Raw genomic sequence first — 26872 nt, forward strand, 5'->3', positions numbered from 1 at the left:
GTAGAGCGGCTCAACGGAGATCGGCTATTTCCGCCTATCTCCGTGCGGAGAGCTGATACTGCGCCTGTGCTGGAGCCAAGGTGGTAAATATTTACATCGTCGCCTTTCCGGGAGGATTTTCGTCCGCCGACGTGGGACCGAGGAGGATGGGGGAAGCCTCAATAGGATCTGGAGGCTTCCCCCATCCGAGGTGAATACCTCCCAGGAGAGGTTTTCTTCGTTACAGGTTTTCTTTAATGGGAAACTGAAGTGAGAGGGGTATGGAGGCTGCCATGTTTATTTACTTCTGAACAATACCAAATACCTGTCCTGCTGGTCCTCTGCCTCCAATACTTTTAGCCATAAACCCTAAACAAACATATGCAAATCAGACGTTTCTGACAAAAATCTGACGAGATTAGCCACAATGTTTGTTTCAGGTGTGTGATTCAGACACTACTGATGCCAGAAAGATGAACTGGACTGCCAGGCAACTGGTATTGTTTAAGAGGAAATTAATTTGGCAGCCACCATTTCCCTCTCAGGACAATTGTCTTTTAAAGCACTCAGCATTGTATACTGACACAGCCATTCATCTTGATTTGCAAAAAAGTTACGCACCACTTTGTAATGTTTTTATGAGCGTAGCAACAGAACTTTGTAAAACTGCAAACACTTTAGAATATCTAATTATAAATGATGATCTCAAGTAGTTTCATTTATGACATGCATCATTCATCTTTATTGAAAACAGTTGTAATTTCCCCACAATTTAGAATGATGTCTGCGGCTGCTCGTCTTTTCTAATAGTCTCTAATGCTGTGTCATCATTACGCTGTCTGCAGTGAGAAGAAAAGGGGAAAAAAAGAAATGCTCATTTCTCATCGTTTTCTTATCAATGAAGCATAATATTCAAAATATTTAGTAGATGGAATATCTATCATCCTACCTGTCTACACATGCATGGTATCTATGTAAGATTACGTCATACACAAAATCTGCTGATTGGCAGATTGGTACACATTTGCTGTATTTTACAAAACAGAAGTGACTGCAGCAATGATTCGATTTTACACAAGCAAAATTAGTTACTGCCTGAATTCTGGTTCTGATGCGGACAAGAAGGTCCCGGAACTATGTAAGATAGGGGTAGCAAGAGGGAAAGGTTCTTTCACTTTTTAGGAAAATCTTTCTTCCCTGCACCTAAAATGAAGGGGAATGTATTGTTACATGAAAGGGTGCCTGGTTTGACATGATGAGATAAGTATATGTATGCACAGTCCCAAACCTACTTAGAAATAGGCTGTGTTCATATGTTGTTTAATAAACTAATGAAATAAACGATTGCAGCTATCTTCCTTCTCCTAAAAATAACTTTTTAAGATATTCCATGGTTTTATTTTATGTTTAAATATACTTTTTAAGTTTTAACTGTTTTATTGTTTTTGCTCAATGACACATTCATTAACCTCCTTGCCGGTTATCCCGAACTCAGTTCGGGGTAACCTGCGCAGGAGGATTTCTCAGGCCCCGCTGGGCCGATTTGCATAATTTTTTTTGTTACAAGCAGCTAGCACTTTGCTAGCTGCTTGTAACTTCCGCTCGCCGCCGCTCGCCGCCGATCCGACGCAATCCGCCGCGCCGAGTCGCTCCCCCCTGCCCCAGACCCCTGCGCTGCCTGGCCAATCAGTGCCAGGCAGCGTTGAGGGGCGGATCGGGATTCCCTATGACGTCCCGACGTCCATGACATCGGTGACATCATCCCGCCCCGTCGCCATGGCGACCGGGGAAGCCCTGCAGGAAATCCCGTTCTGAACGGGATTTCCTGCTTACTCTGATCGCCGAAGGCGATCGGAGTGTGTGGGGGGATGCCGCCGCTCAGCCGCTATCATGTAGCGAGCCCTAGGCTCGCTACATGATTTAAAAAAAAAAAAAACTCCTGCGCTGCCTCCTTGCCAGAGGAATTGAACCGGCAAGGAGGTTAAAGTATGCTAGAGCTAAAATCTATGAACAATTGACCCTTTTTATCTCTTTCCTGCTCTCAGAAGCCATTTTCTGCTAGGAAAGTGTTTTTCTTATCAGTGAGGGTCACACTGTAGTCACTTCCTGTCTGAGTCAGGACTGAGTCAGCCAACTACATATCTGATATTTAACCCTTTCAGGCAAAGAAAGAAAAAAAGAAACATAGCAGTTATTTATACTGTTTATATTGTACATACCCATGTCTATCTCATCATGTCACATGTCACCTCGGGTATCCTTTAAGAATCAAGAACTCTAAATGACACTCTAGCTGCAGTCAGACTGCTGTGTAACTCACAGTGATAACTATTAGAGGTTAATTAAGGAAACACTATTTAACAAAGAAGGATGCATTTGAGTGCAGGCAACAGATCAAAAGTTCAAGATTTGTCTGTATGGGGGCGAAATAACAGTTTTTTTACCTTCAAATACAAAATAAGACTGTTGGATTGCAGGAAACTTCTATGTAGGGTCAGGACTGTACGGATAATTGTTTATCTCCTCTTAATTGTTTATTTTCAGTTTAGGTTTGCTTTAAATTACAAATTGGCTTGTGTAGGTCTGACAAATGTTATACCATTTTTGAACAGTTTTTAGAATTGGTAATTTTATTTATTAGTTTTAGTATGAACAATATTTTGTTTTCAAAATATTTTTTTCTAAACGTGTTTAGAAAAGAAAGAACAATTTTATAGTTGTTTACAGCACCCCCTGCTGGTTTTACTATGAAGCTACATACATTTTTTTTTCCAACCACTGTAACTAAGCAAGAAGTTTTAAATCAGGATGATACCATTTATTGGCTAACTACAAATGAATAAGAATAAACAAGCTTTCGGCCTTGCAGCCTTCGTCAGGTTTATATCCTGTTAGTTTGCAAGGTGGTGGTACAGACAGCTTATATACATGCAACATCAAAAGGAAAAACAGATATTTTTTTCAAGCATAAATACATCATTAAGATGCCTTAATACAAACAGACCATCTAAATGGGGTAAGATAAGGATCCTTGTTTACTTTATTGCTCACAGACCTGGTATTAGGATTGACCCAGAGGTATCGTAAATTCTTAGTTCACAAGTTCAGCTAGGGTGGCTGAGACTGTAAATAAGAAGTTGAGAAAGCTCTGTAGAAAAGAACAGGACCTAGTTATCATTTGCTTAGTCTTAAAGGGCCCCTGAGCCTTCCTTAAAATGGCAATTTGCACTTACCTGGGGCTTCCTCTAGCCCCCCTGGCATCGTCATGGCTCCTCTCCCTCTCCCACTAGTGGCTCTGTTAATCGCTGAAGTTACCCATGCGCGCCTCCGCCGTGCACGCTACGCGTCATCACGCTGACCGGGATGAGAGTTCAGCACATGCGAAAGACTCTCATGCCAGCTGGCGTGATGACACATAGCATGCATAGCGGGGGCGTGCACGGGCGATTTCAGACCGAAGTCTGCGATTTACGGAGCCACCAGTGGGACCGGGAGAGGAGCCAGGAGCACGCCAGGGGACATCGTGGGCTACGGGGGGCTGGAGGAAGCCCCAGGTAAGTGCAAATAGGGATTTTAAGGAGAGCTCAGGGCCCCCTTAAGACTTGATGGTAAGCAGAGAATATTTTTCTGCTTAGAAAATATTGCCCATCAACAGAAAGTGAAACTCTAAAAATGAAAATGTTATTTATTTAATATTTTATACATATATATATATATATATATATATATATATATATATATATATATATATATACAATGTTCCTAATATACTGTGCATACAAACATATACTTTAGTGTTGAATATACAAAATAAAATAGATATGCTGAAAGTGCTGAAAGCACAATACTTTCCCTTTGTGGGATCTATTAGAATCACTATCTACATGCCATTTTAAAGATAAGTATAAGGGCCTGTACACACTGAAAATTGCCAAGCACAATCACAAAAGCAAAGCAATTGCGTTTTTTTCCTCAAAATTCTACTTGTGGTTTTTCATGTGTTTGTGATGCGATTGCTGTTTTGCTGAAGCCATCTTTTCCCATTTGTTTACCTAAAGAGCGCAATAAAAATCACATGCATTGCGTTTTTCCTGCAATTCGCAAACGCTCAAAAGCACTGAAGGCACTGCTATTTTTTTTAAATCGCATCACACTACTGTGTTCAGCGCCTTGCGATTTGCATTGTTTTCATGAAGGCTTTGTGACTGAAAAATCGCATGGGATTCTAAAACCGCAGTGCAATGCAGCCAGTGTGTACAGGACCTTATACTTTTCATTAGACAGCTTTTTCTTCCTTGGACACCGGACATAAGAGCTAACTCATAATCTCCCGAGCTCTGAAATGATCTGCTTGTGTAGCAATGGTCTGTTTCATCAAGAGTTCTGCCTCCTTATAATATATATATATATATATATATATATATATATATATATATATATATATATATATATATATATATATATATATATATATATATATATATATATATATATATATAAAATCTGTCTCATTTTCACACACACACGAAAAAAAAAAAATCAAATGTAAAGTGCACACTGCTCACCTTTTGCTTCTCTTTACAGACACATATGGAACGTAGATAAGGAAAACTAGCACCAACACTCCAGCCATAACTGACAATGCAATTCCGGCAATAAACACTGCATCACCTATGAAATGTAGAATAATATTGAAGAAAAGAAAGAGTTTGTTATATTGCCCTTTATCGTTGGCCGCTTTACATCTGTTTTCAGATTTCTCATTTATCAACCATTGTAGCTTTAAAATGTGTTACTGTAGATAAAAGCAGGGATTTAATTTTGCTTTTAAAGTGTACCTGTAGTAAACAAAGTGTCCCAAATGGATACTTACCTATAGAGGATAAACCAGAGGCTTCTCCTGTCCTCCTTCTCCTCGCCATTCCAGCACTGAAAGCCCCCTGAAGCCTGTAAACAAGGGCTTGTGGACTGCACAGGCACAGATGGCTCACACCTGTGCAGTAGCACGGAGCTAACTGAACTCGGCTATTTCCGTCAAGTGGCAGCTTCTTACTACTGCACAGGTGTGAGCCATCCTGTGCCTCTGTAGGAACCAAATGCTTCCCTCTACCAAGGTAAGTGTCTTAATTTAATACCTGTGGGTGTTACATGTTTACTTTAATTCCATTTAATACAATTCGACAATTATGTTGCAATGTACAGTGACAATGTTTGATTTTGAAATAAAAGTATATTTTTCTCTGCATCCTATACATTTTCATTGTACTGTATTAGTAATAAAAACAAAGTCTCTGAAGGAGTTGTGGATATCAGAGGTGCATAAAGGATACCCGAGGTGACATGTGACATGATGAGATAGACATGTGTATGTACTGTGCCAAGCACACAAATAACTATGCTGTGTTCCTTTTTTTCTTTCTCTGCCTGAAAGAGTTAAACATCAGGTATGTAAGTGTCAGTTCCTGTCAGGAACTGGGTTAGACTACAGTGTGACCCTCACTGATAATAAATTACAACTATAAAACACTTTCCTAGCAGAAAATGGCTTCTGTGAGCAGGAAAGAGATAAAAAGGTTCAATAGTTCATTGATTTTTAGCTCTGGCATACTTCAATGAATGTGTCATTGAGCAAAAACAATAAAACAGTGAAAACTTAAAAAGTAGATTTAAATATAAAATAAAACTGCGGAATATATTAAAAAGTCATTTTTAGAAGCGGTAGGATAGATATAATTGTTTTGTTTATTTCATTAGTTTATTTTCACCATGGGTGTCCTTTAAACAATATTTTATTGTAACAGTCCTCACAGTTTTTTTGTTTTGTTTTTCTTCATTTTATTGCCTTTATTTTGGCGCTCTTATAGCACTTTGCAGCAGAGCAAATGACCACAAATTGGGCACGACCTCTGAGACCACTGCAGAAGGTATCCTTGTCACCAGAATCATATCTTGACGCAGTGTCTGCAATTTGCCTTAGTCCTTTGAAGTGCCTTTAATATGTGTGTAATTGCCCAATCACAACATGCAGAGCCCAATCGCATTTGTTGTCTATGATAATATTATCATGTTTTACTGAAGTTTTAAGCTTTTCTCTGCAGCATTGCTATTGGGTTCTACAGTATTTTGACAGAGTTATTGAGCCTCCAGTCACCAGGATTTGTGCGAACTTCCAGCATTGACTATGGGCCTGATTCACAAAGCGGTGCAAAGAGTTTGCACGCGAGTGAAAACCCCTTTATCACGCCTAAACTCAGTTTAGGCATGATAAGAAGAAACTCGCGCGAATTTTCCACTTCGCGCGAAGCTCCCATTAAGCCCTATGGGACCGCGTACGCGCGGTAGCTTCACGCGAGTTAGAGCACAAAGCGGTGATAACTTTGCTAGTGCAAAGGTTATCACGCCTAAAGTCTTTTAGGCGTGATAACTGAGTTATCACCGCTTTGTGAATCAGGCCCTATATAAATGTGTATACAGCCAATGCTGGAGGTTTGCATGAATCCTGCTGCCATTGAGCACCGCACCCTAGACTGTAAGAATTACACCACTTCAAGATGTGATCCTAGTGACAAGGATACATTCTGCAGTGTAATTGCCATCTTTTGCGTATATCCGGCTGTATGACTACAGCACATGTCCTTTTCAATAAAATCTCTATTCATACATACTGTATGGGTTGACCTACATCTACTGTTCACCCATTTTATTTACTCTGGTGTGACATACTTTAAAGTAGGAGGAGCTATATTTACACTAGAGCCTGAACCTGGGAACAGTGCAGTTTCTAGGCTAAAATGCACCCAGGGCGAGGGTGTACAAATTGCGCCCCCCCCCCAGCAAGGTATGGGTGCCCGCAGTATAGGTTAGCTAGGTCTAGTTGCACTCAGTATAGATTACCCCAGAATAGCTACCCCAGTATAGGTAGCCAGCTATAGATCCCCCCAGTATAGGTAGTCAGGCATAGGTGAGCCAGTATAGTTGCCTCCGGTATAGGTTAGCCAGGTAGGTGTCTCCAGTATAGGTAGCCAGTATAGTTGCCCCCAGTATAGGTTAGATAGGCAGGTGTCCCCGGTATAAATTAGATAGGTAGTAGGTGCCCCCAGTACAGGTTAGCTAGGTGGCTGCGTCTAATATAGGTAGCCAGAATAGTTGCCCCCAGCATAGGTTAGATAGGTAGATGCCCCCAGTATAGGTTAGTTAGGTAGGTGCCTCCAATATAGGTAGCCAGTATAGTGGTCACCTGTATAGGCTAGCTAGGTAGGTAGGTGCCCCCAATACAGGTTAGATAAGGTAATGCTCCCGCTATAGGTTAGATAGGTAGCTGCCCCCCAGTATAGGTTAGATAGGTAGGTGCCCCCCCTTCTGTATAGGTTAGATTAGGTAGCTGCCCCCCAGGTTAGATAGGTAGCTGCCCCCCAGTATAGGTTAGATAGGTAGGTGCCCCCCAGTATAGGTTAGATAGGTAGCTGCCCCCAGTATAGGTTAGATAGCTGCCCCCCAGTATAGGTTAGATTAGGAAGCTGCCTCCCAGTATAAGTTAGATTAGGTAGGTGCCCCCCAGTATAGGTTAATTAGGTAGGTGCCCCCCAGTATAGGTTAGATTAGGTAGCTGCCCCTCAGTATAGGTTAGATAGGTAGGTGCCCCCCAGGATAGGTTAGATAGGTAGGTGCCCCCCAGGATAGGTAGGTGCCCCCCAGGATAGGTTAGATAGGTAGGTGCCCCCAGGATAGGTTAGATAGGTAGCTGCCCCAGTATAGGTTAGATTAGGTAGGTACCCCCCAGTATAGGTTAGATTAGGTAGGTGCCCCCCAGGATAGGTTAGATAGGTATGTGCCCCCCAGGATAGGTTAGATAGGTAGGTGCCCCCAGGATAGGTTAGATAGGTAGCTGCCCCAGTATAGGTTAGATTAGGTAGCTGCCCCCCAGTATAGGTTAGATTAGGTAGGTGCCCCCCAGTATAGGTTAGATTAGGTAGGTGCCCCCCAGGATAGGTTAGATTAGCTAGGTGCCCCCCAGGATAGGTTAGATTAGGTAGGTGCCTCCCAGGATAGGTTAGATAGGTAGCTGCCCCAATATAGGTTAGGTAGGTACCCCCTCATGATGGAGGGGGGAGCCACACCCGCGGGGAGGGCAGCCCGACTTCTCCCTCCCTTCCACTCCCCGGGCCGCCCTCCGTGCGATCCCCCCTCGGACTGCAGAGTAATGCGCAGGGAAGCGCTATAGAAAACTACTCACCTCCCTGGTTCCAATCGCTGCTCTCTCGCCACCAGTCTCCTCTCTCTCCATAGACGCTGATACACACACACGCTGCGTCCTGTTTAGCCGGAAGCAGCGTGTGTGTGTATCAGCGTCTATGGAGAGATGAGGCTGGCGGCGAGAGAGCAGTGTTTGGAACCAGGGAGGTGAGTAGTTTTCTATAGCGCTTCCCTGCGCATCACTCTGCAGTCCGAGGGGGGATCGCATGGAGGGCGGCCCGGGGAGAGGAAGGGAGGGAGGGAGAGGTCGGGCTGCCCTCTCCGCGGCTGCGGCTCCCCCCTCAATCACAGTGCCCCCCCTCCCAGCAGCGCTCAGGGCGGCGGCACGGGCCGCACGGCGGTAGAAACGGCCCTGCCTGGGAATATTTTAATATATGCAAGCTATATGTACTAGGTTTATGTGTTTTTACCGTTTATGGAGATTTCCATGAAATTGATTTTTAACTTCACTGGGTATATTTGTTATTATGTTTTTGTTTTTTTATGGTCCGAATGGTCAACAAGTATAGGGGACATTCTCCCTTTTTTGTTGCTGTCATTCTTATGACTCTACCTGATGGACCAATCATATACAATTTACTATTAATTCTGTAATATTGAGGTCCACCACCCTTTTCCATTTGTTTCTGTTCTAACATTAAAAGAAGCTTCCATTCCATTTAGATCCAACATAACATGGCTGGTTATAACTAGTGATGTTCATGTCTAGGAGAACTCATGGATAAGCATGTGACCAGTCTGGTCAGGCGATAGCTATTAAAGTCTCTGATTTGCTAGTCATGATCATGTATGACCACAGCAAATAAGAGCTTTGTAAATCTGCTGATCAAACAAATCACATGCTTGACCATGGCTTCTCGTAGACATGACCATCACTAGATATTACGGTACTTTTCACTACAGCAAGGCTTTATACTGGTTTAAATTGCTCAGTACACCGAAACACAGAAGATATGACTTAACAGAGCTTATACATACACAGTAAGTTTAAAAAAATGTGACAGATGTCTACACCAATAAATTAGGTAGGAATAAAAACCAAGATTCTTACTTTTCTTATTATCAGGTTTCTCTTCAACTACTTCTTGTTTTCCAATCATATCCTGGGTGACGGCAAGGGAGCCATTGTGGGGCTCAGGAGTGATACCCAGAAGTTTACACATCAGAGGGTATATATGAATACTATCAAAGGGCTCAGCAATGTAATTCTCTTTAAAATCGGGACCAAATGCTCGAAATATCATCTTCATGTCCATTTCACTGTTGTCAAATCCATGATCTCCCTTGTTCACATAAAGAATGAACCTCTGTAAAAAAGGAAAACATTGCCATCAGACAACAAAGTTCAGTTTTATAGAAACTAGGTGCACTATGGGAAAAACAATCTAAAGTGAGTGACTCCTTTTAAAAAAAATTCAGTATGCAAGTCAGATAGTAAGTCAGTAAGTCAAGTAAGTCAGATAGTAGCACCACACATCTTATTAAATATTTCTCTAAGTGTCCTTTCACACTATCACTGTGGTTCTGGGTTTGTTGGACGATTGCCCCACAATGAGCTAGGCAAGTTTAATGAGCTAGGCAACCTTAATGTGGGACTTCTGGTCCACTTCTGGGAACTGCACTGTGCAGTGTGGCTGGTTTCCATTAACAAGCCCTTGTTGAGGAAGTTCTGTGGGTCCCAGCACTGGAAAGGCGTGGTGGAGGAGGGCGGGGAAGCCTCTAAATTATCCAGATGCTTCCCTCTACTAAGGTGAGTATCTAACTTTTGCATTTTTTAAAGTCACAGTACCCTTTAAGCTCTGGGACCTCCCAACTTATCACAGGTAGTTTCAAAACTGCCTAACTTCTAGGTTATAAAACCAACAATCTAACATTTACAAATACACAGTGCAGCAGTTGGAAATGACCTTGCCTTATCTTAGTTGCAGGAACGCACATTTGATAAAAGGTTGTTTTAAATCAGGTGTTATGGATCAAAACACGTTCATCCAGTGTGGTAACTTAAATGTTACAAAGTAAAGATTCAAGTTGCAATTGTCATTTTATACAGTCTTCTACTGTATAATTTGGCAGCACTATGAAAATGCAAAAATAATAATAACAGTATAAAGTATAACACATTCTAAATAATATGCTGAAATCAGTAACCTGAGAGCTGGGTGAAGCTAGGGCGAGAAGGGGCGTGACCGGGTGGGCTCTGAGCTGGACTGTCCAAGAACAATAGGGTCGCCAGGTGTGAAGGAAAGGTGGAGTGTCCTGGCCAGGGCCAGGACACTATAAGACCAGGGGGCTGGCCAGGCAGTCTTCCTTTTTGGATCGTGTGGATACAGCAAACTTCGCTGGAGCAAAGGCTGGGGTAAGTGCAGACATTTTCTTACTAGGCCCTTAGCCAGAAATCCTTCCCCAACCTTCTCCCAGCATCAGGCCCACAAACAGCAGCCTCCCCTCCCGGCGGATACCTGCAGTTCAGCAGAACTGCAGAGTCTAACTAACCTCCCATCTCATACAAACTGCTTCTGGGCACTCCAGGCCTCCCTCCCATCCAGCCTCAGGTAGCCCTTTGAGTGCCAGCCAGCCCATCCATCCCATCCCCTCCATCGCAGCCCATCCATTCCCATCCATTTCATCCCATCCATCCCAGCCACCCCATCCCAGCGATCCCACCACAGTGCCCCGACCCATCCAGCACATACAAATATCCCCCTCCCTCCCCGTCCCCAAACAGCTGCACAGTATACCAGCAGAGACAACCATGGATGACCCTATGCAGTCCCTTTGGGACCGGGTGCGGGCCATGCCAGGGGAGCAGGGGATGCTGTGGCTTCAGGCTCAGCTCACTAACCTGGCTGGGGCTCCGCGGCCGGAGGGCACGAGGAGAAGGAGGCCTCCGGTCCGCTTCAGCCCCGCAGGCTCTCCAGCCAGGAGCAGGAGGCGGGGGGAGGAAGATCCCATCACTGCGGAGGTCGGCGCGGGGGGAGTCCCAAGTAGCAGGTCGGCAGGGGAGAACAGCGGCGGCGGATTGCGGAGGTCAGCCCGGCCGAGGAGATTCACTCACTCGGGCAGCAGCAGGCTGCAGGCCCACGCCCCCTCCCTCTCCCTCTCCCTGGTCCAACCCAAAATGGCCGCCGCCCGGAGCTCCCGCAAAATGGCCGCCACCCGGGTCTCCGGCAAAATGGCCGCCGCCCGAGCTCTGCGAGCCCACAGCAAAATGGCCGCCGCTGGGACAGGGCACAGCAGAGCCCCTGTCGGCGCGGCCTGCCAGGAATCGCCAGCAGCGGTGGGGCCCCCAGTCCACGTGGCACCCACCCCATCCCCAGCTAGCCGCCAGGCGTCCACCCCCACACGCAGGCCACACAAACAGGGCCACCGAGGGGGACTTAGCACAGCTCCGGGCCCGCAGGGGCTCAGACAGTTAAAGGGCTCACCACAGAGCCAGAACCCAGAACTGGGGGCCAGCGGGGGGATGCAGGAGCCTCAGGCAGGGGGCCCCAAGGGGACAGAAGGGCGCAGGGCAGCGCAGGGTGGGGGCAACAAGAGCGGGGGGAAGGGAGCAGCGGGCAGGGGGGCCACAAGAAGCCAGGCCAGGGGGCAGGACAGAGGCCCAGCAGGTGGGAGGGGGCCAGAGGGCGACAGCAACAGCCGGAGCATGCCGTGGAGGTGAGTCAGAGAGCGGGAGAGCGAAGGGGAACAGGAAGAGGAGCAGGACCGATACTGGGGCCAGCAGGAGGGTGGATGGGGATATCAGGAAGACGCGGGGGAAACAATGGCGGACCCGGCACTAGGTCGGGCCAGCAACAGCGGCGAAAGACGGCAGCGGCACGGCGCACGGCAGCAGTATAACTGGGCGGAGGGAGTCGCCTCTTTGTTATTGCCTCCGCAGGTCTCCCATCACGGCTCCGGGGAGCATGTCGCTCAGGGGCCACATGGAAGGGATGGACCAGCGACACTCCCAGAAGCGGAAAACCATGCAGGTGAGACTAACAGAATGATTGCCAATGAAATGCCCGTTTCTACTACTGCAAAAAATGTTTCTCAGGATGGGGACCAGCGGACTTTGCTGCTGGAAATTCTAAAGGCCATTAGGGCAAATAATACAGCTCAGCAGGTGGGGGCCTGGGGCGGGGGAGAGGAAGCAGGGCCCGCGAAACAGGCGGAGGTGAGCGGCTCGGTCCCAGAGGTTGGGAACGTTCGACCGCCGGTCGCCGCAACCCCAGAGGTGGGAACCACCGAGAAATCCGAACGGATACCCCGTCTAGCCGACTCGGCTAAGAGCAGCACCTACGTCTGTTTCGCGGGTCCTTTGGGTTTCCACGTACCAGAGGAAACAAAAGAAAACATTTGGAAAGGCCAGTACATTGATATATTCACGGTGCTCCCGCTAGATAGTTATAACATAGACAAGTGGGAGAGGGGCAAAGAACACCGCAAGGAAGAGGACGACCAGAGGCGAATGTATAGATTGATACCTAGGACATTTCCTATTTGGTCAAGAGCTTTTCACATCTTCGCCAGCATAGTGGGTGAGAAGACCCCAGAACAGTGCGCAGCAATGTTCTGTTACTTAGACGGCATCAGGGAAGCATATCACAAATATGGAGGGAGGGCCTGGCTGCTATATGATGAGCAGTTCCGCCAGAAGATGGCAGTCAGGCCATCTTTAACGTGGGAACACAGGGACATCATGCTATGGATGTCGCTGAGTAGCTCAGCCAAGCCGGAGTACGGTAGCGAGTACAAGGGGGGCCACAACACCCCCTTTCAAGCGCCGGACGGCAGGTCAGATGCCTCGCTGGCCCAGCAGAAAAAAGGTTTATGCTGGAACTACAACATCGACACCTGCGAGCGGGGAACCACATGCAGATATAAGCACGATTGCGGGGCCAGCGGGCATCCAGGGGCTAATTGTTTCAAAAGAAACAAGAACACACAGGGAACCAAGACAGAGCAATGTACTGGGAAAGGGGATCACGCCAGTTAACGTCGGGGCGATGGCCCCATGGCTAGATAGGTACCCCAATAGGGAGCAGGCCGACCTTCTAGCATATGGCTTTCGGGAGGGGTTTATAATGCCATGCAAATCGGCCTACTCAAACGGCAAACGCAAAAATTAGAAATCCGCTCACCAATTCCCAGAGGTGGTGGCACAGACACTCGACAAGGAGCTAGCCATGGAAAGGATGGCAGGCCCCCCCTTTTCAGCACCCACCCATACCCAACCTACACATCTCACCCCTAGGGGGGGGCCTCAGAAAAGAGGCAGGTAAATATCGCCCATCACCTATAGCACCCATGGGGCACGTTGGTAAACAACGGGATCGACCCAGACTTAGCGGCGGTACGCTATGCATCTTGCGTCAGGGCCGCGGCCATGGCGAATTGAATGGGGAAAAAATGATTGGGCCATCACGCTGGCACGGCGGATTGAACTACCGGGCGCACTGGAGGTATATTGCCGCAGTGAACATGAAAGTTCGTCTGTTTCAACTGGCTTTTGCATTAGCCTTCCATGGAGCTCTAAGGTTGGGGGAGCTGGTAGGCCCCAATAGAAGTAGAGGGGGGGGGGGGGGTACAGCGGGAGGATATCTCGCTGTCTCTTTTATATGGCCTGAGAGAGGCTCTCGAGGCAGCGCTCTGCGTGTGGGCGGGCATTCGTCCTTGAGAGGGCAAGGACGAATGCCTTATAACTCCAATTGGGTGTCATAGCTTCTGTTACGGTAATTAATAAGGTCGGCTCAAATAGGGCCCTACCCTGGTCAAGTAACCTGAGAGCTGGGCGAAACTAGGGTGAGAAGGGGCGTGATCGGGTGGGCTCTGATCTGGACTGTCCAAGAACAATAGGGTCGCCAGGTGTGAAGGAAAGGTGGAGTGTCCTGGCCAGGGCCAGGACACTATAAGACCAGGGGGCTGGCCAGGCAGCTTTCCTTTTTGGATCGTGTGGATACAGCAAACTTCTCCCACCCACCCTCCCGTTGCTGCTTGCTCGTCGGTAGCAAGCGACAAGATGGGTGTTGGGAACACCCCATAACAATGCAAACTTGTTGTATCTCTACAGACTTCGTCACAGCTGAAGGCGGGTCCTTGACAATGCCGTATTTTTGGAAAGTATTCCCCACCGAGCTGGCATAACCAATTAATGCGCCGAATGAGGATCCCATAATGGAATATATATGATAATGATAATGGATAATGGCAATAATGGATAATGCAATAATGTATAATGTGATAATGTAAGCCGAAGGCTGGTGGCCGGCACGGGAGGGCATTGTCAAGGGACCTGCAGAGCGCTCATGCGCCCCGCCATCTGTTAATAGAAATATGTTTGTAATTGTAATATGTTTTTGTCCCCCCCCCCCCTTTTATTTCAGTGTTTCTTGTCACAGCTCATTTAATGTTTAATGTCAATACTGTAATAAAGCTGTGGCCTTATAACTCCAATTGGGTGTCATAGCTTCTGTTACGGTAATTAATAAGGTCAGCTCAAATAGGGCCCTACCCTGGTCAAGGAAAACCATTGATTCATGGGGACATCTAGTGGGAGAAAAGGGAATATTTTACTGTTAAAGCAGAGATCCATCTCCTTTGTTTCAGTGCATACAGTTGGGTGCTGTTTCTAAAGGTGGCCATACACTGGTCGATTTGCCATCAGATCGACCAACAGATAGATCCCTCTCTGATCAAATATGATCAGAGAGAGATCGTATGGCTGCCTTTACTGCAAACAGATTGTGAATCGATTTCAGCATGAAATCGATTCACCATCTGTGGAGCTGCTGCCGCCCCCAGGGCCCCTGCATACATTACCTGATCCGGCCGGCGCGAGTCCCCCCAGGTTCTACTGTCTCTTCTCCGGTCTGGGCTCCTCCAGCTTCACTTTACTTCCTGCCGGGGCAAGTTTGAGCAGTAGAGGGCGCTCTACTGTTTAAACTTCCTGCCGGGGCAGGAAGAAGTGAAGCCTGCTGGACTCGGAGCCCAGTGGAGAAGAGGCAGCGGAGAGAGCGGGGACTCGCGCCGGCGGAACAGGTAATGTATTGCTGCTGTATTGCGTCGGTCGTCGGGAATTTGAACGCCGATATCGACGCACTCCCGACCCGCCCGGTGATCGAGCAAAATCTTCTGCACGGACAGGAACGGGACGACGGAAATTGACGGGAATGATCGATTTCGGATGGAAATTGATCGTTTGGTCAGCGTTTGCGCAACAATTTCACAGCCGATTCGATCGCAGTGATCGAATCGGTTGTGCATCGGCAGGAAAATTGGTAAGTGTATGGGCCCCTTAAGACTTATTGATGTTGTTTGTTGTGTTTAAGAATTTGTGCCTGCCGAAAGAGCCATAAACCAGTGCAGTAGATGTTTTAATCAATTAGACTTTTAATTAATAATAAAAATGCTGAAATGAACAAAACTTTATTAAACTCGTCTGGAAGCGTTTGTTATTTTTAATTGAATGAATGTAGATGTGAGCAGCAGGGGATTGATGGTCCCTTTGGTTTATACTGCATCAATTGGTACACCTCTAGTATTGATTATATTTTCATCAAACTTACTAAACTTTTTAGTTAAAATCTTATCAAAATTGAGTAATGCAAGGCATTAAATGATCACTTCTTTTTGAACAATCCATTTAGGAAGATGCTGATTGTTTGCTTAACCACTTCAGCCTTCAGTGTTTTTTCACTTAATGCATCCAAGCAGTTTTCACCTCCCATTCATTTGTTAATAACTTTACCACTACTTATCACAATGAATTGATCTATATCTTGTTTTTTCCGCCACCAATTAGGCTTTCTTTGGATGGTACATTTTGCTAAGAATAATTTTGTTCTAAATGCATTTCAATAGGAATATTAAGAAAAAAAATGAAAAAAATAATTATTTCTCAGTTTTCGGCCATTATAGCTGTAGAAATTATACATGCTGCCATAATTTAAACTCATGTATTTTATTTGCCCATTTGTCCCGGTTATTAACCCTTTTAAATTATGTCCCTATCACAATGTATGACGCCAATATTTTATTTGGAAATAAAGGTGCATTTTTCAATTTTGCGTCCATCACTATTTACAAGCTTATAATTTAAATAATAATAGTAATATACCCTCTTGACATGCATATTAAAAAAGTTGCAGCTAAGTCAAAAAGGCTTAACTAATAAGGTGAATCTCAACTATTGAATGGTTTACCATAGCAGGTGAATGGCACTGATCACTTGCAGCTGCCTAGTCCCAGATGAGAAAATGTTGTCTGCGTTACTGTAGTGTAAATTAGGTGCTTTACAGTACGTTGCTTGTACCATGCGGAATCTTGGAGCCCCCTTTAATAAAGGGACCCCCAAATTTCCTGCTCCTCCCAGGTAAATAGGTATAAAGGGTAACATTTGATCCTATACCTGTTTAGTGCATAAAAGTAAAAAAATACACAAATAAAGCTTTATTATGAAAAAAATAAATCTTTATAGTTCCGTTTTTCTATCTGTCATTTGTTTCTTCTTTGACTTCTTTCTTCTCCTTTAATTCATCTCTCACTTCATTTTTCTCCTCCATCTCACTGCATGTCCCACGCTGCTCCTCCGCTCCTTCTTCTGCCGGCTCTCTGGCTATAGTGGTCGCGGAGCCCCAGCAAAGCATCTTTGAGCCTCCTGCCGGGACTCCCCATTGGTCTTGAGTCTAAACCAATGATAAAAAACATATTTCCTCTCTGTACATTGCTGCACTTCATCAACACTTCTCATGACCGACCAAGTACCTTCCCAAGACGTTTATAAAAATGAAAATACAAAGTTGTGAATGTGAACTAAAGAGTACCCAGAAGGGAAAAAGTGGCGTATCTATGATGGTGAAGTGATAAGATGGTTAAAATGCACACATTTTTACCGGTTTTCTAGGGAAACTATCTCTCCCATCTGCACCCCTGCCATGCTGTGATGTTTTCTAATCCCCCAACAATCTCTGCGAACCACTGCTGCACATCTGAAATCTCTTTGCAAGTGGCACGGAATGTTGGCCTTCTTACCCTGTACAAAGTATAAGGAGGTGGACCCCCTGGGTGATTCTCCTAACTCTGTGCAGCTGCTGGGTGCTGGCAGCTATAGAGCCTTGCAAAGACTGCCAAACAATAAAAATTGATGATCTACAATTGCGTATTTATATCCAGCTTTTCTCCTGGTGGACTCAAAGTGCCAGAGCTGTGGCCACTATGGCATGATCTATAGGCAGTAGCAGTGCTAAGGAGTCTTGCCTAAGGTCCCCTCACTTGCCCAAGGTCTCCTCACTGCAGGCTTACTTAACAGGAAGAGCTGAGATTATACGCGCATCATTTCTTCATTATCTGTTTAGCACTTGCTTTTCAAACAATTTGTATGTATTATTTACTTTCTGTATCTGTCTTAATAAAATATAATAGTAATAACAATGAATAAAATAATATCGTAAAAGAGATAGTAATAGGTGAGCAGCTTGAACTTTTTGATTTTAACTGTTTAGAATCCTGCATCACAACATAATTTCTAGCCAAGAAAATGTTGTCCTGGTTAATTTCTACTGCTAGTTACTGGTCTGTGAATTTACAAAGACCAGTAATTAATCATGGACAGACATTTTCAACAATAGAATGCTCATTGTTGCTGTGACTGAGAAAGTCAGATGAGGTAAAATGGACAGGTTGTTTTTTTTTAAAGCAGCGTATAACAAATGAGTCTCTGATGTACAATTTATCTCTATCTCTTTATAGATTCATTCAGTAAATCCATAAATTACAGTATGATAGCTCTGGCACATATATATTGTTTCAAAATAGCATAGTATAAGGGACAGTTCATGTTTAATAATTAAATTGGGCCAGTCAGTTCCCTGATGAAATGGTTCTCTATTTTCCACTATTTTCCAGTTTGGACCAGTTAGTTCCCTGAGGAACAGTGCAACTGTATGACTGTTTTAGAGTTTGGGCCTATCAGTTTCAAAAGAAAGCACGTTAAAGTGGTTATTTAAGTCAGAAAAAAATCAGTTTAACTGCAGCCCCCTGCAGTATTCCTTGTTTGGACCATCCTTCTGCAATTCTCCAAGCAGAAAGCAGCAGTGACCCCCTCAAAGCTGGCCAGTCATGACCAGTCATATTCGTGGCCCCAAGCTGCACGTGCCCTGATCACGCTCCCATTGGCGGGAGCTTTCTGTACATGTGCTGTAGCATATTTCCCGTACTGCACATGTGCAAAACACTGCTGTGCATGGGGACGCGATGAGGAGGCACATGGCTGGCCAGCTTTGAGTGGGTTGCCGCAGCTGGCTGGAGGGTTGCGGAAGGGCGGCACAGGCACAGGATGACTGCAGGGGGCTGCAAGAAGGCCCATGTAAGTTAAACTGTTATTTTTTTCTACTTCAGATCTCCTTTAAATTAATGCCTGCTTTTGGCTAATATTAGGAAGTTGGGATCAAACTTGGTCTTTTTTTTTTTTTTAAAGATTTCACAGTACCTACTTTTATTATTATTTCACCATTTTTCTTTTTAAAGATTTTTTTAACTTCTGACGGACATTGAAATTTACGCCCTGTTTCTGGCCAATTATTCCATCCAGAGCATAGATTTCAGCTGCTCACAGCACATGGACCATTGCTCTAACTGTTTGCGCCACTGTGATGCCGCTGCAGCCCGCTCACTCTGCTGTCATAATGACAGCGGAGCTCTGTGCGCCTGACTGGAGGTGATTTAATTGGCACCTGACCCTGTGATCACTGTGAGCCGATCACAGTGATCAACCGCTAGTGATGGCCCGGACATCAAATTTTTGGTTTGCGAACGCAAGATGGCCGCAAAGATTCGCAAACAGGCAAACCGCTATAAACTTCAATGGGCAGGTGAATTCTGAAACCTGTAGGGACTATTTATCGTCCCAAAAGTGATGGAAAAGTTGTTACATAGGGCGTAACACCTGGACCATTGCATGACGGAGGGGGATCCATGGCAAAAGTCCCCCAAAAATTATGTAATTGACGAAGAGTTGTTGTTTCAATCTCTAAAGGGCAGAAATCACATTACATTCCTACATTTGTGTAATAAAGTGTTGCTTTAAAACGTCCGGTGTGTGTGCAAGTCCATCAGGTAGTGTAAGGGTTTGGGCCCGTTTCCATTAGAAGCAGTGTGATGTGGCTACATAGCGGGTGGTGTGAAACCAATGCACAGCAATGGAACAGTTTCCATTACGTGCATTGTGTGCGGAGCGATCCAAGAATGTGCAGCATGCTGCAGATTCTCGCACAGCCGCATCCACCCGGCATCTCCTTCAATACACTTCCGCATTGGGAGATGCGGAAGTAATGTGGATGGGAGCGGAAGTGACGCGGATGGGAGCGGAAGCGATGCGGATGGGAGCAGAAGTGATGCGTCGCCGCATCGGCTACCATCCGCAAGTGGAAACGGGCACTTAGACTCGGTTCACATTGACAGACCAAACACCGCGTTTACCACACCGCAAATAATTGCAAAGAGCTTTAGTTTATGAAATGCGCCCAGTAAAGCGGCCAAAAAATCCCCAGCTTCGCAGAGCCTGTCTTAGCACCCAAATCATACAGATACTCATGTATGGCTCATTCTTTTTGGAGCAGGCGTTCAAACATCATGAGCGTGGAATTCCAGCAAGTCTGGCTGTCATAAATCAAGCACCCCACTAGCATGTTGTTTCACGGCTGAATCTCAGCAAGGCACACCGTTGCCATATATGAATGTCTGCAGCAGAGGCCATGACGATGTTGTCATAGCATTAAAAAAAAAATGTTTGTTGCAGCTTTGGTGGTGACGCTGACAAGAGATGTGGTGACTTCGCTCTGCACATGATGGTACAGGTTTCCATACAAAAAGTTGTTTTTTTTTAAAACATTTTTTTTTTTGCAGCCACTGTAGCAGAGGCCAGAACGATGTCATGGTATATACATTTTACATACAAAATTGTACTTCTTTTTTTGTAAAAAATAATGTTTGTTGCATCCCGAGTGCGTGACACTGAGGAGATGCGGTGACTTGGCTCTGCACATGATGGTGTAGGTTTACACATACAAAAAGTTATTTTATATTGAAAAAATAGGTTTTTTTTGCAGCCACTGTAGCAGAGGGCAGAACGATGTCATGGCATAGTCATTTTACATACCAGAAATTATGGTTTGGTTAAAAAAAATGTTTGTTGCATCCTTGGTGACACTAACAAGAGATGTGGTGACTTGGCTCTGCACATGGTACAGGTTTTTATGGTAGTGCTACACGAGCACTTTCACCACAACAAGGTAATGATCACGAAGGGAAATTGACATGTACATTCCATTTTTTTTGTTGCAGCCACTGTGTAACAACAGAAGCCAGAAAAAATTGGCATGTACACATGCCTTTTTCACTGCACCTATGTAACCACACATTGTTATACCAGCAGTCACTGCAACCTGTTCACTGCACCTGTGTAACCGCACATTGTTATACCAGCAGTCACTGCAACCTGTTCACTGCACCTGTGTAACGACAAATTGTTGTACCAGCAGTCACCTTTTCACTGCACCTGTGTAACCGCACATTGTTGTACCAGCAGTCACTGCAACCTGTTCACTGCACCTGTGTAACCGCACATTGTTGTATCAGCAGTCACCTTTTCACTGCACCTGTGTGATTCACAGCCAGTCTTCTTACAAGATGATGGCGCTAAGCATGTTATACCACCACCTCATATGTCTGAGTTAGGCACCAGTCTGGACCTAAGGTGTGAGGATGATGAAGTACCTGTTGTTGGTGCAGTTTTGGAGGTGTCTGATACAAGCGAAGCTGTGGAGAATAATTATGATGATGATATTGCCATGGATGTCACGTGGGATCCTAATAAACAAGATGAACAGGGGGACAGTTCAGAGGGAGAGACAGAGAGGAATAGGAGGAGACGAGTTGCTGAAAGAAGCAGGGGGAGCTCATCATCGTCAGAAACAGCTCGTGGCACTGTCCGGCTGTATGTATCGCCACCTATGGACAGCCAGCCAATATGCTCTTCAAGGTCAGCTGCTGACGCCACCACCAAAGTGCCATCATTCCAGGGCTCAGCGGTGTGGAGTTTTTTTGTGTGTCTGCCTCAGATGAGAGCAATGCCTTATGTACTATCTGCAATCAAAGATTGAGTCGTGGAAAGACCAAGACCCACATAGGGACAACTGCCTTGCGAAGGCACATGGAGAAAAAGCACATAATAATTTTTCTGGTGAGTGTACATGCCTGCCTAATTTTTCTGGCTGCACTGCGGCTGCAACAACAAAACAAAAGGCATGTACATGTGTCAATTCCCCTTAGTGATCATTACCTTGCCGCGGTGAAGTGGCTTGCACATCACAACGAAGCAATGACCGGCTAAATTAGTGTGTTGGGGTTGGGGGCACACCTGACCCAAGAAGATAATAAGGCCGTTGCTTCATTGTGGACAGACTAAATTTCGATCAGCTGGACACTCAGTCACTGTTGTTCTGTCATTCAGCTACCACAGCCCAACCATATGGGCTTGAAAACCGCCATTGCCTGCACTCTCACCATGGTGCGCACCAGTCCAGTACGGCCATCACTACACAAACAGCTGTTTGCTGTGTGTTACACAGTGAGTTTAGTCTATCAGTGTGAAGCAGTACACTAATTACACTACCTGATTGATGTATACACATGCAAGATGTTTTAAAGTACTTTAGGCCTCCAATTTAGCAATAAAATGTGATTTCTGTCCTTAACCCCCGCTGTGCATAAAATCCAGATTTTCCCCCGGGACTCTTGGTGTGTATCCCACTCCGCCGTGCCCCCCTACAGGTGTTAGACCCCTTGAAACATCTTTTCCATCACTTTAGTGGCCACAATGAATGTTTGTAGTTTTAAAGGTTCGCCTGCCCATTGAAGTCTATGGCGGTTCGAAAGTTTGCATGTTCGCAAACTTTTTTCGCGTGTTCGGGTTCAATGTTTGCGAACCTAAAATCGGAGGTTCGAGACAACTCTAGTTGGAGGTGTCTAGAACGGAAAGATTTTTCCCCCATAAGTGGTGAAACTGTCTTAAGGTTAAATTGTACTGGGAGGACTTACAAATAACAAGGACAAATACACCATGTAAATGAACGTTTCCTGCTGCATGCAAATAACAAGACAGGACAAGACAAGAAGGAATATAAAAATGCTCACACACCAAACTTGATTAATGCTGTCCTCTGTCAAAGACAATAAGAAATGGAGGAAATAGCTGAAAAAAAAACTACTTCAAAACTGGACAAAACTTAGAAATCGATCCCCACAAGGGCACCTGGTTTATATACAGTAGCAATAAAAAGTATGTGAACCCTCTGGAATTACATGGATTTCTTCGCAAATTGGTTATAAAGTGTGATTTGATCTTCATCTAAGTCACAATAGACATATATTGAAACCTGATGCATTTGTTCTTCAGCATTGATAAAGGTCGGGGATGACTGAAACTGTCTGCCCGTATACTTGTGTATTGCTAAATAAAGAAGAGCTGTGTGCTGCAACTCCACGTTTTGTAATATATATATACAGTGGAGGAAATAATTATTTGACCCCTCGCTGATTTTGTAAGTTTGTCCAATGACAAAGAAATGAAAAGTCTCAGAACAGTATCATTTCAATGGTAGGTTTATTTTAACAGTGGCAGATAGCACATCAAAAGGAAAATCGAAAAAATAACCTTAAATAAAAGATAGCAACTGATTTGCATTTCATTGAGTGAAATAAGTTTTTGAACCCTCTAACAATAAAAGACTTAATACTTAGTGGAAAAACCCTTGTTTGCAAGCACAGAGGTCAAACGTTTCTTGTAATTGATGACCAAGTTTGCACACATTTTAGGAGGCACTTCAATAACAAAAACAAAAGACCGAGAGCCCAAATTGTGCAATATCTTCAAACAGTTGGGTTATAGATTATTGATAAAGGTTATACTCACAAACATAGGTTGCCCCTAGGCAACCACTCCATATGCCAGTGGGGAGAATTAGTACCTGACCCCACTCAGGTATAAGATGTCGCTCTCTGTAGATAGAAGTAGGAAGAAATCCTTACCACCATAGGTGGATCACTTGTTATTCGGATACAGACCAGAGGCGCCAAAAGAATAAAAATGTAACAAAATTAAAAATGGGGGGAGATTGTTAATCACGACTCACCACCCATAGAACCAAGAACCAGCATAAGACTCAGTGTTCAGATGAACAAAAACAATTTATTGGTACTCCCAGGTGCTCAAAAACAATTTATTGGTACTCCCAGGGAGTACCAATAAATTGTTTTTGTTCATCTGAACACTGAGTCTTATGCTGGTTCTTGGTTCTATGGGTGGTGAGTCGTGATTAACAATCTCCACACATTTTAGGAGGAATGTTGGTCCACTCCTCTTTGCAGATCATCTCTAAATCCCTAAGGTTTCGAGGCTCTCTCTGTGCAACTCTGAGCTTGAGCTCCCTCCATAGGTTTTCTATTGGATTAAGGTCCGGAGACTGACTAGGCCACTCCATGACCTTAATGTGCTTCTTCTTGAGCCACTCCTTTGTTGCCTTTGCTGTATGTTTTGGGTCATTGTCGTGCTGGAACACCCATCCACGACCCATTTTCAGTTTCCTGGCAGAGGGAAGGAGGTTGTCGTTCAGGATTTCACGATACATGGCTCCGTCCATTTTCCCGTTAATGTGATTAAGTTGTCCTGTGCCCTTAGCAGAAAAACACCCCCAAAGCAAAATGTTTCCACCCCCATGCTTGACGGTGGGGACGGTGTTTTGGGGGTCATAGGCAGCATTTTTCTTCCTCCAAACACAGCGAGTTGAGTTAATGCCAAAGAGCTCTATTTTGGTCTCATCAGACCACGGCACCTTCTCCCAGTCACTCACAGAATCATTCAGGTGTTCATTGGCAAACTTCAGACGGGCCTGCACATGTGCCTTCTTGAGCAGGGGGACCTTGCGAGCCCTGCAGGATTTTAATCCATTGCGGTGTAATGTGTTTCCAATGGTTTTCTTGGTGACTGTGGTCCCTGCTAATTTGAGGTCATTCACTAACTCCTCCCGTGTAGTTCTAGGATGCTTTTTCACCTTTCTCAGAACCATTGACACCCCACAAGGTGAGATCTTGCGTGGAGTCCCAGAGCGAGGTCGATTGATGGTCATTTTGTGCTCCTTCCATTTTCGAACAATCGCACCAACAGTTGTCACCTTCTCTCCCAGCTTCTTGCTAATGGTTTTGTAGCCCATTCCAGCCTTGTGCAGGTCTAAAATTTTGTCTCTGACATCCTTGGACAGCTCTTTGGTCTTTCCCATGTTGGAGAGTTTGGAGTCTGCTTGATTGATTGATTCTGTGGACAGGTGTCTTTTATACAGGTGACTAGTTAAGACAGGTGTCCTTAATGAGGGTGACTAATTGAGTAGAAGTGTCTAACCACTCTGTGGGAGCCAGAACTCTTAATGGTTGGTAGGGGTTCAAAAACTTATTTCACTCAATGAAATGCAAATCAGTTGCTATCTTTTATTTAAGGTTATTTTTTCGATTTTCTTTTTGATGTGCTATCTGCCACTGTTAAAATAAACCTACCATTGAAATGATACTGTTCTGAGACTTTTCATTTCTTTGTCATTGGACAAACTTACAAAATCAGTGAGGGGTCAAATAATTATTTCCTCCACTGTATATATATATATATATATATATATATATATATATATATATATATATATATATACACATACACACATATATATATATATATATATATATATATGTATATATACACACACATATATATATATATATATATCATTTTTTTTTTCCCCCAAAAAATAAAAAATAACCACAGACATATTTTATTCTTCTATCGAAGTCCCTGCAGCGGTGCATCTGCTGTCCTCGCCTGTCCATAAAAGAGGACAGACTGCCAGTCAGTGTGTCTGTACAGCAACAATTTCTAAAAAGTTCTAAGAACATCCCCAAATTATCCCCAGAAACATCTCTCTGGTTAACAATTAAAAAACAGTTGTACCTAGTTTATTGCTGAGACTAGAAGTGCTGAACTTAAATATGTAGGATGCTATTGTTGTGCGCTCCCATGTGTCAGTGCTGTAGATCCCATCCCACTGTAGTAGTAGGGATAATATTTTGTAGTGGAGTGTTGCAGATTTTTTAAATACATCTAGGGCACACATGGCCTGGATAATTAGGAAATTCCAAAGTAATTACTGCCCATCACTAGGCTGCTACCAGTGATTGCTGCTGTCCTTTTCACCTTAAAGCAAACCTAGAGTGAACAAAAAATTATGATATAATAAATTGTATGTGTAGTATGGATAATAAATAGAACATTAGTAGCAAAGAAAAGAGTCTCATATTTTTATTTTGTTATATAGCTTTTTATTTATAACATTGCATCATTCTGTCATATTAGCAGTTTATAAACCACACTCTGTCTTTTAAGCTATAAAACAAAGCAGAAATAATGACCCTTTTGAACTTTCCTGTAGTAAAACCTTATTTTAAATAGCCAAGAAACAGTGAGAGACAGCTTAAGTGCTTCAGAAAACAGGACTGAATTCGACCACTGACAGTGTTGCTAAAGTAGCATTAAAATGTTTTTAACATTTTGTCCTGATACTTTTCTTTTATAAATCATTCCTGAAGATTTAACCTGTTCTAGATGCCGCTGATTGAAATCTACGTCCTGTTTACTGCTTCTTATACCTGCTAGGGCGTAGATTCCAGTGTTTAGGCATTGAATAGGTTTTCAATATGACATAACTCTTAAACTCTAATATGTTCTGATGCAGGTAACAGTGGTACACAAAGCAGTATATTATTTAGTTATTTTACTTACTCCATTGACACTGTATCCAAGGTCTCCATAAAGCAGGAGTGGTAATATTCGATCGTGTTTGGAATAATGGAAACGTTCAGGAAATTCTCCTTTCCTATAAATGTTTAAATGAGGATGTGCTCCTTTAAGTTTCTGATATAATTCATCTTCTTTGCCTTCTTTGGGTAAAATCATCCCAGAGCCACCATAATCCAAAATGTCAAACTTCACTAGGTCTTTAAAGGTTATATACTTGGCCAACAAAATCTCTTCTTCTACATTCGGCTCTTTTTTCACTGTGGTCATTCCATGGTCAGATGAAATAATTACATTTAAATGTTCTTTTAAGTTGTTATTCTCTATTGCATTTAACAAATAACCAACGGTTCTGTCTATTTGTTGAATTATCTTTTTCCGCTCTTCAGTTTCTGGACCATATATGTGGCCGGTTGAATCAGGCTCCCCAAAATAGAGGGTTACAAATTCCAGACCATCATCTGTGAACCATTTCATGACTCTATCTATACTGTCTCTCCAATCCTGTTCATCATTTTTAGGGTGGTTGCGATATTCTGCAAAAGCTTTGTAAACTGTTTTGCCGCTATAATTAGCATTTCCTCCTGGGAAGTAAAGAGAACCAGTCTTTAAGCCCTGAAAAGACAAAAATAGAAATTGCAAAAGCACCAATGAGTGAAAAGAAGAATGATTAGATATGATATAACATACAGTAATTATGAAAAGAGGAAGTAGTAACCAGTCGGTCCTGAAGCCAGGAAGAAATTTTATGATCTCTTTTACTTATTG

The 26872-nt window shown here is 44.1% G+C and overlaps 1 protein-coding gene across 1 annotated transcript in view; it reads right to left on the reverse strand.

The window, feature by feature from the left end:
* Window positions 1–751: 751 nt before the first annotated feature.
* Window positions 752–26872, reverse strand: part of LOC137526106 (ectonucleotide pyrophosphatase/phosphodiesterase family member 7-like) — a 118958-nt gene continuing 92837 nt past the window's right edge. The window contains exons 5-8 of the mRNA XM_068247322.1: window positions 26090–26719; window positions 9284–9539; window positions 4545–4650; window positions 752–818 (exon numbers count right to left, since the gene is read on the reverse strand). Of these exons, the coding sequence (XP_068103423.1) occupies window positions 752–818; window positions 4545–4650; window positions 9284–9539; window positions 26090–26719 (1059 nt within the window). The remainder of the gene's footprint in view (window positions 819–4544; window positions 4651–9283; window positions 9540–26089; window positions 26720–26872) is intronic.

The sequence above is a fragment of the Hyperolius riggenbachi genome, chromosome 7 (assembly GCF_040937935.1).
Source record: "Hyperolius riggenbachi isolate aHypRig1 chromosome 7, aHypRig1.pri, whole genome shotgun sequence".
NCBI lineage: Eukaryota > Metazoa > Chordata > Amphibia > Anura > Hyperoliidae > Hyperolius > Hyperolius riggenbachi.